Source organism: Mastigoproctus giganteus, chromosome 1 (assembly GCF_048544385.1).
Source record: "Mastigoproctus giganteus isolate SK-2022 chromosome 1, ASM4854438v1, whole genome shotgun sequence".
Taxonomy (NCBI): Eukaryota; Metazoa; Arthropoda; class Arachnida; order Uropygi; family Thelyphonidae; genus Mastigoproctus; species Mastigoproctus giganteus.
The window spans coordinates 176884957-176902526 of record NC_143575.1 but is presented as its reverse complement, the minus strand read 5'-3'; the positions used below and the strand labels follow the sequence as shown (position 1 = coordinate 176902526).

At 38.6% G+C, this 17570-nt stretch overlaps 1 protein-coding gene across 1 annotated transcript in view; it reads left to right on the top strand.

Moving 5' to 3' along the window:
- Nucleotides 1–4657: 4657 nt before the first annotated feature.
- The window catches only part of LOC150091321 (beta-1,4-N-acetylgalactosaminyltransferase bre-4-like), a 201239-nt gene continuing 188326 nt past the window's right edge, over nt 4658–17570 (top strand). The window contains exon 1 of the mRNA XM_090389962.1: nt 4658–5586. Within this exon, the coding sequence (XP_090246088.1) occupies nt 4854–5586 (733 nt within the window). The 5' untranslated portion in view covers nt 4658–4853. The remainder of the gene's footprint in view (nt 5587–17570) is intronic.

The following is a 17570-nucleotide window of genomic DNA, read 5'->3' as shown; positions in this document are numbered from 1 at the left end:
CCTTCAAATAAATATTATCTGTAGCTGCAACCTGCAAAGAAGCAATCTCCTCCTTAAGCTTTGAAGTCGTCTCAACGTCTTTGGCAGCGAAGTCGTTGAAAAATTTCTTCTGTTCCTCCAAAGCAAAGGCCAACTTCTGAATTATCTCCTCCACACCATTCCAAAGTTGCCAAGATGATGTAATAAACTTAGATGGAATGCCCTTATACGAATGTGAAACTTCAGAAAACTGATTCTTATAAAAGTTAAAGGCTGAAATCAATTCAGAAGGATTACTAATGTCCACAATCAAGTTCTTGAGACTCTTAGACTGAGACTCATTCAAAGCCAGAGGGCCTTCAACTTTAGAAGGAGTACTGGTAAGAATCGAACCAATGGGTCCAAACTTCTGTGTAAGAGAACTGTCCAACACTGAAATGTTCAATAGTTGGGGACACTTACCTGTATTATCATCACGAGAAGTACTTGAAACAACCACAGTGCAAACCAACAAGCTCGTCGTAGTGGTCTAACCCTCCACTAGAGCCCCAGTTTCTCTGACACAAGCCTCCTCGAAAAGTGTCAGCGGCCTCCTCAACGATTGCTTTAAATCACCTGCAGGCCGCCGTAGCCTTGTGGTCAGGCGCGCGGGTGCATAAGTACACGTGCCTTGAGTGACCGGGGTTCAAGCCCGTGACTGCTGAATACGGTGCTCTTTCTTGTATTCTGTCTATCTTGTGAACTCCTCTGACCGTTTGGTCGTCCCGGAGTATAAACAGAAAATTTATTTATTTTAAGAAGCATATGGAAGATGTAGTGTGAGGATCTTTAAAAGCAGTAGCGTTCACAGGGTAAACTTCCAACTATAATCAGAACGGTACCACTTATCATGCATCCACACTGTCTACCACAATAATATTCCCCTCTAATGTAGCACATCATACTCTTTTCAGGCCCTTTTTATTTGTTATTCAGTATCTGTCTCGTGATCCTCCAGCTACAACAAGATACTCTTTCTTCTGAATACTTGGACGGCAAAATTTCGAAGCGCATAATAATCGTCTTTAAACTAACTAACAGTTAATGATTCATGGGAGTGGAGTGATCTTATATATTACAGCAAATTCATAAAAGTCGTGCAGATAAATCAAAATACACTGAATTGGTTTTGAATTATCAACACCTACATAATACCTCGTAGGGCCATCTTTTGCCCGTAATACAGCCGGTACGTATCTTGATATGGACTCCATAAGATGTTGCAGGGTGTTCTATGGTAGTGCTATCCAAGCATTGCATAATATCTAGTAAAGCATACACATTGTCGAGTGGATGGTCGTAGCATTGAATATCTTTTTTCCAGTAGGTCGCAAACATGCTTAATTGTGTTAACGCGAAGAACTTCAGTGGGCTTTTTTCACTCCGTGGCTGAGTTAGTCGGTCTCAGGCGTAGATAGCAAGGTTCCCCCCCCAGAAACTGGGGTTTTTCGTCCAGCAAAACAGACAAATCGACCACAGAACACACGCAATTAACAGACATGAGACATACAGCGCGGCCGATGAATTTAATTATTCGGGTGGCCTGAAAATAGTAGTTAGTAGTAGCAGTAACGATGTTATATGCTGTCGAGATAGCATATCTTGCCCTCACAATTATTCCACGTTCGAAGTTGGAGAGATCTCGACGCCCACCCATTCTTCCTCACAAACATTCAAAAAGTAATTGCCACGTTTGTGAACTACGCTCTCATATCAGGCGTTCCCAGCTTTGAGTCTTCACCAGCTTCAAATCAATTCGTATAGTATGCATAAATATATATATATAAAAAAAATGAATATAATTAGTATGTATAAATATGTATAGTCCTCTAAAAGTAGACTAACCTCTTCAATCCTTTTTGAAAGTCATTTAAAAGGCAACGATTTTTTCCGGGACATCTCAGCGGGAGGTATTGATTTAACTGTTTTCTGCATCTGGCCGTCGTCCTCGTATTGATTTCACTTATAGGGTGCATTAATCCTACCTGTTAGACATTTCCCCAACCTCAGCGGCTTCCTTGAAAAAAAAAATTATCTCCAATAGATCGTTTCAATGTTAGCCTATAATACTGACCTGGAGATAATAAAAGGGTTACTCCCCACCAACCGGTTTAACCATCTCAGAATCCACTATTCCAAAAAAAGAAAATTCCTCTGATCACGAATAATACCGAAGACCCGATCACACATATATAGAGGGGAAATGGTGTTAGACTACGTTTTATGTGATAATCTGATGAGCGTGATTCCAATACACAATTTCTTGCCGGGTGATGCATAGGCACCTTTTTCTTCCCCCTTTCAAAGTGGTCCTTAAGGTGCTCATCCCAGTTAGCCCTAAGTCCGCATGCGCCGATAACCACAGAATTCAGTTGCCATTGATATTTACCTGAATATCATTGAACCATTTCTAAATATCAGCGTATGGAAGGAGGTTTCGTTTTCTGCTAGGAATGGCTTGCGCAGAGTGCGTGTAGTGTACTTGCAATGTGTTAGCCTGAAAAATTAGGGACAATAAGAGACAACAGCAGTTTACAGATCAGATTTTAAATAGATTTTAGGGCCTGCTTAACTCTAATGTGGCACGTAGCCTTCATTGAAATATTTCTCCTTTCTCACAAAACTTTCTAGCGACGACCGACAAACTGACTTAAAATAAATTTATTAAAATACTTTGTCAGTTATTTATTAATTATTAAAACCGAAGCTCAAAGCCTGATCGTGGCCGATCGGTAGTTTACTCACACCGCTTGTTCGAATTAATATAAATACCACGCACGAAATACTGTAATATTACGTGCTATAAACTTCTCCGGCCCTATGTGGCTGTCGCAGAGTATAAACAGATAATTCAGACGAGCCTAACCGAGTGGCCATATAAAGTACAGCAACTATTATAATAGGCAGCAACTATTACACCACGTAATAGTTGCTGCCTTTTAAGCCTATCTGACCTATTTTATATTTATACCGTTTCCCGGAATATAAAGAAAAAAATACATTTACGTGTTTATAAAAAAAATAAATATATAAATGACTTAGATTGCATTTTCTGCTTTATAGTTAAATATATGGAAAGGAAAATAAACTGAGCAGCTCATGTGCAGTCGATAACGGGTATAATGTCATAGGAATTCTAAATTTATTACGTCATAGAGTGATACATCATAATTAATGTCTTATTGTGTACGGTTCCTGCAAATCCCAGAATGCACTATCACGTGAGAACGCGGTATCATGTTTCTAACGATAACTACAGTATATATTTGGCTGCTTTCTCTGTAGCGATATTAGTTTTAGTAAATAGCTTTCCGAAGTCGATTAGATGAAATAATTGCAATGTATAGTTCAAATATCCGTAAATTTAAGCACATGTTTTAGGTTATGGCTCTGAAATGAGTAGATTGTATCACCTTCATTCCAATTCAGTAAAAGTACGAAAAATACCGTAAAAAGATTAAATCGTTCTCTGATCTTTAGAAGCATTAATGTTTCTGCTGATTAAATGCTACAGATAAGGTTAGGGAGATGATAATTTTATTGACCATGCGTTAGTCTGATTACAAAATGCTCTCAAAGATTATTATTTCTACTTAAGAGATCTATAATTCGAATATAGTGTACCCATTAGATTTAACTATTTGGGCAGATGTATGGGTTTATCGATCTCTTCGTCGATTATCTATATAATGAGCCAAATGTCCTTGTTCCTCATCAGACTAGAGAGAGAGAAGCAATCTCTATTTTTTTCTGTGTGTGCCTTTTTATTCTCCTTTTTACTTTAGCGATCAAAAATAGAGCGAGGAAAGTTAGAACCAGTGTCTGTTTGTTTTTGTTAGTGCACGAGATGCTTTAATGTTTTTTGAGGTTCTCTTCTTAATTTACTGGATTAAATTCTTCTTCTTTAGTCTCCTCTAGAAGATTTGAGATTGTTTTAGTTGCTTGAAATGGTTGCATTGGATTGTTTGTATTTCCGTATTAACTAAAGGATGTTTGCTTTCAGTGGAAAAAGAAATCTTTTTTTCTCTCTCTCTCTCTCAGCAACTTTAATGTTTATTTTTATATTCTTGAGAATAATCTAAGAGCGATTCTTAAACGCATGATTTGAGTGCCTGAAAAATAAAAATAAAAAGAATATTCTTTTTGTTTTTCTTTTATAAAATGCATTTATAAAATTACTTCGGGTCTTAAATAAAGTTTAACATAAATGTGTGCGTGTGCATTTTTATAATACTCTTCATCAAGGGCTGCTTAATTAGTCTTGCGCTACTCAGCACGTTGTTATGTAATCCCCGACTCAGTCATACGTAACGACCTGCAGTACTTTCTATTTATTTTAGTTTTAGTTCTGCTATTTATTTTTCTGCTGACAGCTATTAAAACGCCATCAGTACAATACAAGAATGTTCAAAAAGTCATTCGGTTTGTTCTCTGTTAATTTCCTTCGTCTCTTACTCAACAGGTGGCACGACCATTTTCCCGATAAACAATTCCGAATCGGAGGGCGCTGTGATCGACATTTGTTATCGTGCCACGTGCAATGACGCCACAGTTAATCGCGACTATCGGTTCCACATAACAGCCGGCTACCTTGTTCCTCCAACATCTCTGTCACTCCGCGCGCCCCTAACGTGGATGCTAGTTACCATGGCAACGCCGTTTGGTCGATACGAGGTAGTGTGACTGCAGGAGCTGGCGGAGGTGACAGTAGTCGGTCTGTTGCCTTCGTGCCCCTGTTTCTATCGTGCCTTGATGGTTCTTATCTTCCAGTGTTCGGTCCACCGTTCTTTCGAAGCAGCAGCAGCAGCGGCTCATGACGTTAACAGAAGGGCAGCATGCGCCTCGTGAGAATACGAATACCCTTCGTACGTCCGTTGATGAAGTGTCCTCTAAGAAAGTGTCTGAAGCAGCTTCCCAGTGCATTCCTGGCGCTCGTAGTTGTCGCCCTCATTTTCATCACGCTGCTGCAGATCGCCGTCCTCCACGCCAACCGTAGAGTCCACTATGTCCACCGACCCGAGGCGGTCACCACTCCGTCAATGTCAGCACACCCACAGACTCATCCCCAGCCGCCATCGCCACCCGTATCGCAACAACTGTTACACACCATGCCGCCTCCCCCATCGCCGCCGCCAGCGCAAGTCAACAAACAAATTACCAAGCACGGGGCCCCGAAAAGGCCAGCGCGACGGAGAAGGTTGGAAACGGTTCGTTTGGAAGCCGTGTTTGACAAGAATGCTCCGTCCGTTGAAACGAACTCTCTAATTTTACTTAGCTCTCTGAACTCCGTACGAATACGACGGATTCTGAGCACGATCGAGTCGCTGCAAAATGCGCGCAGGATCAACCGCAACCCTGTGGCAAATGTATCTTGGAATGGAGTGAAGACATCGTCAGCTCGTGATTTGCCAAATTTAGATTTAGGTGGTAAGGAACCCGTTCATAACGGTATTCAAAGAAATGTGTCTTTTATTCCACGCGCTTTTGACATCACAACAAGAGATGTGCCAAAGATTTCAACAGATGCCAAGAGAAAACCACTTTGTCCTCCCATACCGCCAAATTTAGGTGAGCAGTAATTTTCAATCCATTTTATGTAACAATGTTAACATTTTGTGGAATTTTATTTCGAACTAGAATATCCTCGCGGTATTTCATAGATTCACTCTTATCGGACCTGCTTTTACGTAATCGGTAGCCAATTAATATTAAAAGTGTCACCTCACAAAGGGGGCAGAGGGAGGGCTTCTAAAAAGTCATTTAGATAGATAAAATGTCAGTTAGTGATTCTTTTTTTAAAAGTCAAGCCTACTTTGGTATTTGATTTTCATTTTGATTTTTATAAGATAGAGAGAAAACCATAGTTACATGACTCATGATAAAATTAGCGCAGCAGAACTGCAACACAGTGCAACAGCTTGGTAGGAGTAATCAGTAAGAATATCTTTGTGATAGGAGTTAGACCGCGTAATGTGGCTTTTGTTTTCACTCAGTGGTTATCAGAAGTTGCCGCAGTAGAATGATAAGTTATTTTCTGTTGTGCGCCTACTAATATGTCATTAGGAAATTCAAAAGAACTTGCGTTGTGCCCTCGTGAGTAGCGCTGTCAGTATAATCACGTCCTTCTCCACTCTGGATGGTAAACACTTGAGTTCGAATTCTGTCAATGGCAGGAGGAATTTTTAAGAGCTTTTTTCACAAGGTGGCTGAGTTAGTCGTCCTCAGGTGAGGCCGACGATTCTAGCATGGATTTTTTCTTACACAAACTAGGGTTTTTCATCCAGAACATCACAGAACACACGGAATTTTCAGGCATAATATGTACAGCTCAATATAGTGTAAGTCGCAGATGCGCCTAAAACTCTTCAACAACCATGCGTTATCTTTTACGCAATATTACTTGTATTGTAAACTAGCTAAATGTACCGCGTGTTACTATATCTCTAAATCTCTCATTATCGTTTGAAATAACCCAAATTTCTCGGAAGGCGGCTGATAAATATCAGCTTCCATTAGCGACCACGCAACGAGAACTGTTGATGGTGACACTGTACCTTATCCAGGCCATGGAAACAAGAGGTTGTACTAACACAGGTAATCAGCTGGATCTATATGGTTGAAAATTTCCGAGTGAAATCACAAACATCTGGCGCCTCGTCATTAATAATGCATTGCCACGATTTAAATACTCGTCGTATGATTTTTCACTTATACCCGAATTTTATACAAACAGAAAAGAGAACTTTAAAATTTATTTTTTATATGTTTCGTAAGAATTAAAAGGCTCACATTGAAAGTACGAGAACGTAGCGAAAACTTAGAGACATCACATACCGATTGTATTTAATTAACGCGAAGAAATATTATATTTTAATGACAGTAACGCTTAGCTATCACGTGCTCAACAAAACGTTTCTGTTTATTTATAGATTGATAAGATGAGCCTACTAAAAATATTTTTGCGTGTGGTTCGAGTATTTTAGAAAAATGTAGCCAGTAAAGTACACAGATCGGTAGAATTCATGTGAGAAACCTTTATGCACTAGAAAATAGGATATAGAGGGCGCTCTATCATCATAGATCAGTAGTACGAGACCTCAGCCTCTAGTCGTGTAATGAACGATGACAGCGCGGGTCGTATCATTTCCTGAGCCACTTCCTCTTTTATATTAGAGCCCTATAGATTCACAGGGGGCAGACGCAATTTTTCTGTATGCAGCAGATTTGGATCATTGCGCAACAGTATGATATGTAGATAACTCACTGATCAAATACTGGATGCAATAACTTCAATTCAGTTAAGTTTTTTTTGTGTGGCCATTGTTAGTGTTTACCAATGCCTAGATGGTGTATGACTTCGCATTAGTATCTGTAAGTTACCAGCTTTCTCTACCCCCGAAATAATAAAATCTTCCCGAATGGATAATCGAGGAGATTCTGTTATTTTTAAGGATGATCTGAATTGACTCGCATATTCTCATCAAAATGTAGATGAAATGTGAATTTTGTGAGTCGTGATGGTAGGAGGGAAAGAGTTCCATTTGCGAAATTGAAGCGTTGCTGATTTTCTTTCATTTATGTGGATTTTTCATTTTCTTTCATAATTGAAGGGCTACCAGTCGAACCTGTACGCTGTCTTTATCGCCCTTCTCTTATCTGCAGATTCTGCATTGGTTCATAGCAGATCATGCAAATGTTTTAGATTGGGACTGTCTTTTGCAGAGCATATGAAGCGTACTTTGGAATCTATGAGTGACCAAGACAAGTCATTGCCATGTGATAGGTATCGACCAATAGTAGATGGATATTTGGTATCCGAATGTTGAAAGAAATGTTATGTATCAGTGTATGCTATCTTCTATTGCTCCAATACCACACATTGAAGATTTATTAATCCTCAGCCCACTTTCCTTAGAAGGGACTTCAGAGGTGAAAACGCTGTGATTTAATCAGAGATTTAGATGACTAAACCAGACAAGTGACTCTAACCAAATACATTATGGAACGCTTGATAGATCATCTAAAATAACTTAATCCACTGGATCCCAGATGGAAGACACCTCCCTAAACAAAACAAAGAAAGTAAGCCCCTTCTTTCTAGGATCTTTTTCGCTTCAGTTTTACATATTTATATGTAGCTGATGATTCTTTGTGCTGTCGATACTGAGATATAACGGTTTTCTTTTTAAGTTGCTATTTATCACAATCCGGCAGAGCGGCATCTGCTCATGAAAGCTGAAGAATTCTGAACGCTGTTTTGCTTCACAGCGGGCATAAATTTCCATCGATTCCTGTAACTCGTCAGTTAATAAAAATGAAGACCACGACAATGAAAGACATGAGTTGGAAAGTAACTATAAGAACTACAAATGAAGACTTCAAGATAATAAGATTCCTTCTTGGGTTGTTTCTAGGTTGTAGAACTAAAAATAGCAGTGCAGTGACCAACCATATATTAGAAAAACAAGATTTTTTTTTTGTAGGATTTTAGGCGCATCAGAAATTTAGGCCACATTGCGCTGTATATAATACGTCTGTAAATTGCATGCTCTAGGTCGATTTGCTGTTTGTGAGACGAAAAAGCCGAGTTTCTGGGAGAAAAAACCATGCTGCCCTCGCCTGAGACCAACTAACTTAGCCACGTTGGGACAAGACCCATAAGCATTTCTTCCGTCATTGACGAGATTTGAACTCGGGTCTTTTCCACTCGGTGTGAGAAGGACAGCGATCATACGAACTGCGCTACTCACGAGGACTCCTATGTCAGAAGCGAATGGCTTGTCAGACAAAAATTAAAGCTTTGGGTAAGTAGGTATATTAATCATCTGAGCAGCAAAGGCTATGAGGTGTCTGTATTAGAGTGTACTCTTCGGTCAGTTTGCTGTCTACTGGATGAAAAACCAGAGTTTCCAGCAGAAAAAACCATGCAACTTTCTCCATTGTGAAAAAAAGCCCATAAAAATTCTTCCCGTCACTCACGGAATTCGAACTCAGGTCTTTTCCATCCGCTGTGGGTGGACGGCGATTATAACCAGCGTGGCACCTCTAGAGCTTAAATCCTGGTGAGCACAATGCAATTAACAATGCTCTGGTCTGAATATATAAAGAACCATAACTTTGCAATAAGCTCTAGCTAGTGAAGAAGTTTGTCATAGCTTTGGATACTCAAGGTTCCTTAATGTTCCAGAGGTTGTCTGAAGCGAAAGTGAAAGGTCGTATTTGGACCACAGTTAAGTAGATAGCGTCTAAAAAGTTGGAAAACAGAATGACGGCTAGGTTTACTCTTGCAGTATTGGTTTTACAACAACAAGAACTCGTAAACTCAGCTAATGGACATATACACAAATCTATCTTTATGACTCTCGAGAACACCAACAGTAGGAAAACAACATACCACGACAATGCTTTCCCATGACAGAATAAATATAAAATAAAATAAAGTGATGCCGTTATTTATCTCTTCCTTGGTATCTGTTACACCAAAGACTCCTGGCAGTGAACGCTGAGATAGTCAAGAAAAAGTGTTGCTGTGGATAACACCGGTGATAAACTGCCTCAACCAAATAAATCCTTTATATTATTGTACATATTTTTCATATTATTGTACAGCAAAATTTGGATAAAATAATCTTTCTTAATATGTTAAGTTTGTTCTGTTGTAAGAATTAAGACGGTTGCATTATCTGTATCCTTAAAATCCATCTCATCAAAAGTGGTTTAAAGGACAAGGTAGTCCGCAAGCATCTTATAAAGAAAGAAATGTCTCTCTTTTTTGAGTGAATTCTGAAAGACAAATGCGATCTTTGATACAAGTGCCAGCTGCTGTCTTAATATTTGCGAATTATAATTTTTTTTGTAAAGTATGACGGATTTTATAGAGTTTGCTGTGTTTATTAAATTTAATTGTGAAAAATGTAACCGTGGCCCTTTTTTCAACCTTTTTAATCTTTCATAAACGAAAGAAATTTGTCGCGACTACTGAACTGCCAAAGTATTATGCCAATGTGGCATAGGATTTCGTCTAGGTCGTGTTGGCAACGTTGAAAATTATAGGGATTTTAATACCTTTCAAAGAAGGTGTGTTTAAAAGTCTGCATTTAGGTTTTGTGTACTTGGTATTACTCAATTTTAATCTATAGAACACCGACTTCGCTGTGAACACAGGACAGAGTTAGTGGGTTAATTTTGGCTTTTGCAAAATTTAGTAACTCGTATCTTAATATCTTTTACGTTGACTGAAGTCTGTCAGGAATTACTTTAATTAAGCGAACCGTCTGTGTTTGTGTGGGAGCACTATTTCCTTGTTCGGTTGGGGCACTAGAGTGCTATCTCCTCTACCCTCTTCCCATGACCACAGCCTTCCTGTGCTCATTGCCTTTTTTAATCTCTTAGCACTCCTCTTCCCCTTTCTCTATCCTCATTTGGTCTCAGGAAATCGGGCATTAACACATTGCGGCCCTTCCTTGGTTCTTATTATGTTTTGTTTAGTCTGTTAGAAGACAAATACTTGGGGTTGTTGATACAGCTGTACGTGTGTAGAGAAGTGAATCACTTTTTCCAATCTGCTGCGAACATCTAATTTTCTGTGATTCCCGCTATTTAATCATAATAATATATAGGTCTCGGTGCTGATACTACTGCTTACACGTTGTAAAATAAACGGGAAAAATGAAAGATAGAAAGAAAAACAATATAGGCTATCATATTGTAGTTTCTGTTGTGATAATGTAAAGTTTCTATTTTGCTATTGCAGGCTTTTTACAGCATTATGACCAAGAGAAGAGTCGAAGTCAGGCAAACGGAATTAAATTTATACTTGAATAAGTTTATTTTGTGTTCGTTTGTTTTTTTTTGTACTCCATATGTCTTTGTTTTAAGACACGTTACAGCAAAGGCTCTGAATAGTTCGTGCCAGCTGGTAATCTGATGAGAACAAATGAACTAAGGAACCTGTTAACACTTCCTTTAATATGTATTCGAAATTTTCGAGACTCGTAGTAGACGCGCGTGTGTAGCACAGTTCATATAATCGGTGTCCTCCCCACACAGGATGGTAGAAAAGACCCGAGTTCGAATCCGTCGATGGTCAGGAATTTGTATTGGGTTTTTTTATAATGTGGATAAGTTAATTGGTTTCAGGTGAGGGTAGTATGGTTTTTCATCCAGAAAATCAGGCAACTCACAGAAAACACGCAATTTACAGACATAATACTCATATATACTGCTCAATATGGCCTGACTCGCCTAAAACTCTACAAGTCATAGTCATATAATGGATATTATCGCGTTGGATTCTTAATGAATATTAACACATTTTATCCTGAAGGTAAACGTGGAAAACTAGTACTTGTAATACTTTGATCAACTTGATTGCGCTAGCTTCTGATGTATGTAAAATTGTATTATTTTCAACGTATTCTACAGTGTGGTGTCGTTAACACAATTACGTAGGAAAACAGACATGTAAGACATATATAAAACACATCCGTAACTTGATTAGTACTAAGGTGTTTCCATGTACCTATTTCGTGGGACAAAATACGCCAGACGTCAGAGATGACCATGAAATGCGAGCTCTTTATGTCACTCTAGTCAAGTAATTCGAGGCGATATTTTAAATAAGCGATACTTCATGAAATAAACTTCATGTTGACAGGAGTTTTTCGAGTTAGGTGGTTTGCCCTGAGGACTGTGAGACTGGTCTCTTTTTCTGTGAAGTTTGCTATTTGGAAGCAAAAGACTTAGCGGCTGTAGTTTTAGCCTCTGCCAGATTTCTGATAAAGATCTTTTATTGTTGCAATTAACCAAATGGACCATATTTTGTTGCTTAACCTCTGATGGATGGGATTAATTATAACTGTCGTTATCTATGCGACTGAGGTTTAGTGGATGGTAGCTGGAGACATTGATAGTCTGAACACCAACTTAACTGACTCTTATGGAGACGTTGGAAATGGGCAGTTGGTTATAGCATAAAAACTTCGCTCGCCTTTAGTCCTTGCATTGAAATTGGTTTCTCCTACATAAACATAAAATCTCTTGCTAGGATTATCCACATACAGTAAAGTAGGAATTGAATACAGAGGTGTCTTGAAAGCATAGCGACCGAGTGAACTTTTATCTTCAAACGTGAACAAGGTGTACACGTCTACTTGAGGCCACAGGACATGCCAAGGAATACGCTTGTCAGTAACTTACGCATATCATAAAGCTAGTATGACATGTCAAGGGTAAGCAATATTTACTTAGTAATAATAAAGGTTAATATTAATTATCGTTATTATTAAAACTTATTTATTGAATAATAAAAATTTAATTAACACAGCCAACTGAAAGAGGTTATTTTGATAATATATTATTACAAATGCGCAGTCAATGTAGGAATTTTGCCTCCACACGGCCGTACTGGATAGGACGAGCGCTGCAAGTCAATGTGTGCCTGAACCAAACTCCATGGCGTTGAGGCTTATATCAGAATTCACCAGCTTGTAGACACTGAGGCTGAGAGAAATACTTGTTGGAATCTTCTCAATGTGTTCCATACCAGACACGGTGGGTGCTAAGCAAATCCCTACTGCATACGGTTAGAGACAGTTTGCTATTGCCACACCCAACGTTTTTAATTTAAAAGGAGTTTAACGAAACTTTCTCAGAGATGAATGCGCCCGCTTCAGGGTCAGGCGGTTTTCTTTCAGCTCACTGCTACTGGAAGGCAATATTGGGTGCCATAGTCGCGCGGTATCTATTTTTATCTCTGATAGAGTTAGAATAGGCTGTTTCACCAGACCCATTTCCAAAGAGTAAAACTTCCCAACGTTCTTTTAACGACCGTCTCCTTGGTCCACCTCTGACTAGGACCTTTGGAGTCCATGTTTTCGTCTTGAGCAGGACAGGCTCTTACCAGAGAGCTCAATTTTTTTTTCTTACATCTAGAAAAATACCAATCGATCTTTCTGACGACTTGCTCCCGAGAGTGAACTGCTGCATAGTGGCATTAATCTTCATATAGATTAATTTCTGGGGAGAACTTTCCGGGGTCTGATGAACAAGGAGTAAGGCAACAATGAAATGAAAAAAAGAAAAAGAATGAATTAGCCTCCAGGACTTCTGCTATGCTTGATTGATTTGGTTTTTAATTGCGCATTGATCTACTATGCATGATATGTGCATAACTATGGTGTTAATAATTCACTTTAAATGTGGATTATTAATAAGCAATAACCTTCGATTTTACCAATTTATTCATTGAGAAAGGAAAATGAATTTTAATTATTGAAATTGGAGTTGTTGTTATACGCCTTGTGGATATGACGTACAGTCTCGGAGGTGCAGGGGTAGCAGGGCGGATAACTCGGTGGACACGACTGAGGATGGAATATTCGTCAGATATATGTACGTAGTGGTTCCTTCATTCTCCACTTCATTCTGATCATAATGTGTAGACTTCCTAACATGGTTATAGAACGTCACCTTTGTATTGAATACAATTCCGAGATCAGTATAAAAATGAAACCGAAATATAGCGCTCCAAGTATTGTGAGTTGGATGAAATACCCCTTTTAGCCAGCAGGCTGTTAAAGGGGATGAAAGCACTGAATGATAAAATAAACAGATTTTTAAACAGAGTGAATAATTTATCATTCCTTCGGGTAAAAAATTCCTTCCGCCCCCCATTTCAGGCACTTTCGCATATGCTTAAAGCGCCTATTGTCCTTACCGTGTCCGTCTGTCCCATGCAATGACTCAAACTCCCACTAGAGGAATTTTCATGACATTTTATGTTTATCTCTTTTTTAGTGTTAGTATTAGTAACGGCCGCATGGTGCAAGAAAGCCTATGGCTTATGCTGCACCAGCCAAAAAAAAAAAAAAAAAAAAAATTCGAACAAAACAATGATAAAAACAAAAAAAAAATAAATAAATAAAATAAATAACTAAATAATAGTAATTTAAAAAAAAAAAAAAAAAAGAAATTAAACCTATCATCCTATGCGCTTCCCTTACCCGAAAGTACTATCCAGATGACTTTGAATTTCCCCAAACTGTCGGCCTCTACCACCCATGAAGGCAACTTATTCCAGTAATTTATAACTCGCTGGCTAAAATAAAACTTCCTGCAGTCCAATCTAAACATTTCCCCCCGTAACTTGAATTTATGTCCCCTAGTTCTAGCACCATTTATAATCTTGAAAATTTTGTCCTCATTCATTTTACTGATGCCTCTCAGAGCCTTAAATACCTCAATCAAATCTCCTCTAAGGTGTCTAGTTTCCAAACTCTGCAACCCACATATTCGAAGTCTTTCTTCATAAGGACGCCCTTTTGCCGATCTCACCAGGCGAGTTACCCTTCTTTGCACCCTTTCAAGAAGCTCGATGTCTTTCTTTAGGTGCGGTCTCCATACCTGAACACAGTATTCCAAGTGTGGTCTAACATAAGCCTTATATAATGGGATTATCACGTCCCTATCTCTACTTGCAAAAGTTCGATAGATCATCGATAGGACACCATGGGCCTTCCTTGCAACCTGTTTACAATGCTCAGAGAATTTCATGTCTGACCGTATCGTAACACCCAAGTCCCTTTCCTCCAGTACTGGGTTTAGTTGAACTCCACCAAGTGAATACGTTTTTTTGGGATTACTGTTTCCCAGGTGTAATACCTTACACTTTGTTGGATTAAAGCACAGCTGCCATTTTTCTGACCATTCCTGAAGTCTATCTAGGTCTCTCTGAAGAAGCTCAGCTTGACAGTGATCATTAACTACTCTACCAATTTTAACATCATCTGCAAATTTAGACATCACGCCCTCTATCAATGTCGTTTATGAAAATTAAAAACAACAGTGGTCCTAATACTGATCCTTGGGGAACCCCACTTCTTACATCAACCCAATCTGAGGAATAGCCATTTATCACAACCCTCTGCCTCCTGCCCTGACGCCATCCTTCTATCCATCTAAGGATTTTCCCAGTGATTCCAACCTGTTCCAGCTTATAAAGCAACCGCTCATGAGGGACTGAGTCAAAAGCTTTGCTGAAATCTAAATAAACAATGTCGAAATTATTCCCTAAATCCAGCTCGTGAGTGACCCTTTCGAAATAGCGAACCAGATTTGTTAAACATGATTTTCCCTTTACAAAACCATGCTGAGTATCCTTGAGAATTTCAATTCGATCCAAATGATCCTGAATTCCACCCTTGATCATTGCCTCCATGATTTTCCCTACTACTGAAGTCAGACTGACAGGTCGATAATTTCCAACTTCACTTTTAGAGCCACCCTTATGTATGGGAGATACATTTGCACTTTTCCAATCCAAGAGATTCTCCCAAGAGTCTAGTGATGCTCGCATAATTAGCCTCAATGGTTCAATGCACTCGCTTGCCGCCTCCCTTATGATTATAGGGTATATTCCATCAACTCCAGGAGCCTTACTGGTCTGTAGGCTCGAAAGTTTTTTCATTAAATAATCTTGCGAAATTTCATATCATTAATTACATATTTTTTAACTTCGCTCCCACAATTTCCCATTGCCACAAAAGGCTTTTCATTTGTAAATATCGATGCAAAATAACTGTGGAGTTCATCTGCAACGGCAGCTGGTGTATTTATTACTATCCCCTTTCCCTTACGTAAAGGTCCGATCTGGTTTGTCCTTTTCTTCTTGGCATTAATATATGTGAAGAATTCTTTATCCCCCCCTCTTTGCTCTGTTTGCTAGTGATTTCTCATAAATTGCCTTTGCCTGTCGAACCTTTTCTGTGGCTCTATTACACATCACCTTGTAGCTGTTATAGGCTTCAGTACTTTTTATTGCTCTGTAACGTTTCCATGCCACCTTTTTCTGCTCAAGTAATGTGGCAACTTCACTATTCATCCAACTTGGAACCCTCCTCGTGGAGTATTTTTTTAATGGTATATACGCATTCAAGGCATCTGTGATTAATGTTTTAAAAGCGTACCACAGTTCAATTGTATTCATTCTCTGCGCGATATCTACCCAGTTAATAGAGGCCATGTAGTACCTTAAGGCATCGTCATTTCCTTTTCTGAAATTAAAACCCATTCCTTTGCCTTTTACTTCTGTTACCTCTCTCTTCATCATCCACCGTGATCACTTCCTGCTACTGGTTCCTCTACTGTCAGCTCTGTTATGTCATCTGATTCATGTGTGATGATGAGGTCTAGGATATTCTTTTCTCTAGTACTTTCCCTGACATGTTGATACAAATAACAGTCATCTAGTTGATTTAAAAATTTTGTTCCCCATGTCGAGTTTCCTTCCCATTTACTCCAATCAATTAGAGGCAAATTGAAATCACCCATAATAAGGCATTGACGCTTACTTGCCCATTCCATTTGCATGTAGAGGCTTTTGTCATAATCTTCACAATCACCTGGTCTGTAGATTACTCCTACTCGCATTATACCTTTGTTTCCAACTATCTCACACCATACAGATTCTATACTAGCATGTGAAATGTCTGAATCCGGGAAAGCTATCGTCGCACTCAGGCTGCTTCTGATAAGAAGCATTACCCCACTACCCCTTCTATCTAACCTATCCTTCCTAAATACATTATACAAGCCGTACTGGAACTCATCATCCCCAATTTCCGGGTGGCACCACATCTCTGTAAGCGCTATTATTAACGCGTTACTTCTTTTGAAAGATTTGTTGAATAATTCGAAATTTCATTACAATCGGACAAATATAAATCCAGAAATTATTATTTCTCTTTTTTCCATATATATCATGTAGGGTATCCATATAGTTTATGTTGTAGCTGAAGCACTAGATATTGTTTGTTATGGTGCGCTTATTGCAGGGAATGAACGAATAATATAGCGGATGCACAGAAAAGAAAGGTTCTCGGCTTAAAAACTGCGCATATGAAAGTCGTTGTTCTTTGAAGAGTTTTTTGTTATCAGTTTGCTAAATATATAAATAATGAATTACGCTGTTAGTTTAAAAATGTAGACTGCGTGTTGTATTGCAGTCATTATTAAATTAAAAAGGAAATAAGTTAAATATATTATAAAAATGGTGAATGCTTATTACGGTAGTGCGTGCTTCTGTTTATTCCTTTTATTAAATCAAAGAAGATCCGTGGAATACGTGTTGTTTTTCAACTTTTATTAAAATTAAGGAGGAAATGAGTATTACAAAAAGATGATTGAATATTACATTGGGTATGTGCAGGAAGTGAAAATAATCACTTTTATATATTATTTACTTAATTAGTAATTAAATAGTAGCACGATAATTGCGTTTCATTTTTTTTAATCGGTAAAAATGAAAATTTAAAAATACATATACATATCGAACGTGCCTGAAACGTAACATTACCCACCTCGTTTTTCTTTCTCGAGAAATTTTTGCATATTTTTCTGCTGTTCTTTCTTTCACCAACTCTTTTGTGAATTAACGTTTGCAAGAGATGCTCCCCAGGCTACAAGACAGGTGCATAGTACCAGATAGCGTGGAGTTCTTTATTCTTACTTCACTTTACTGCAAGACATCATCAGGTGATACGTGACGAATACTA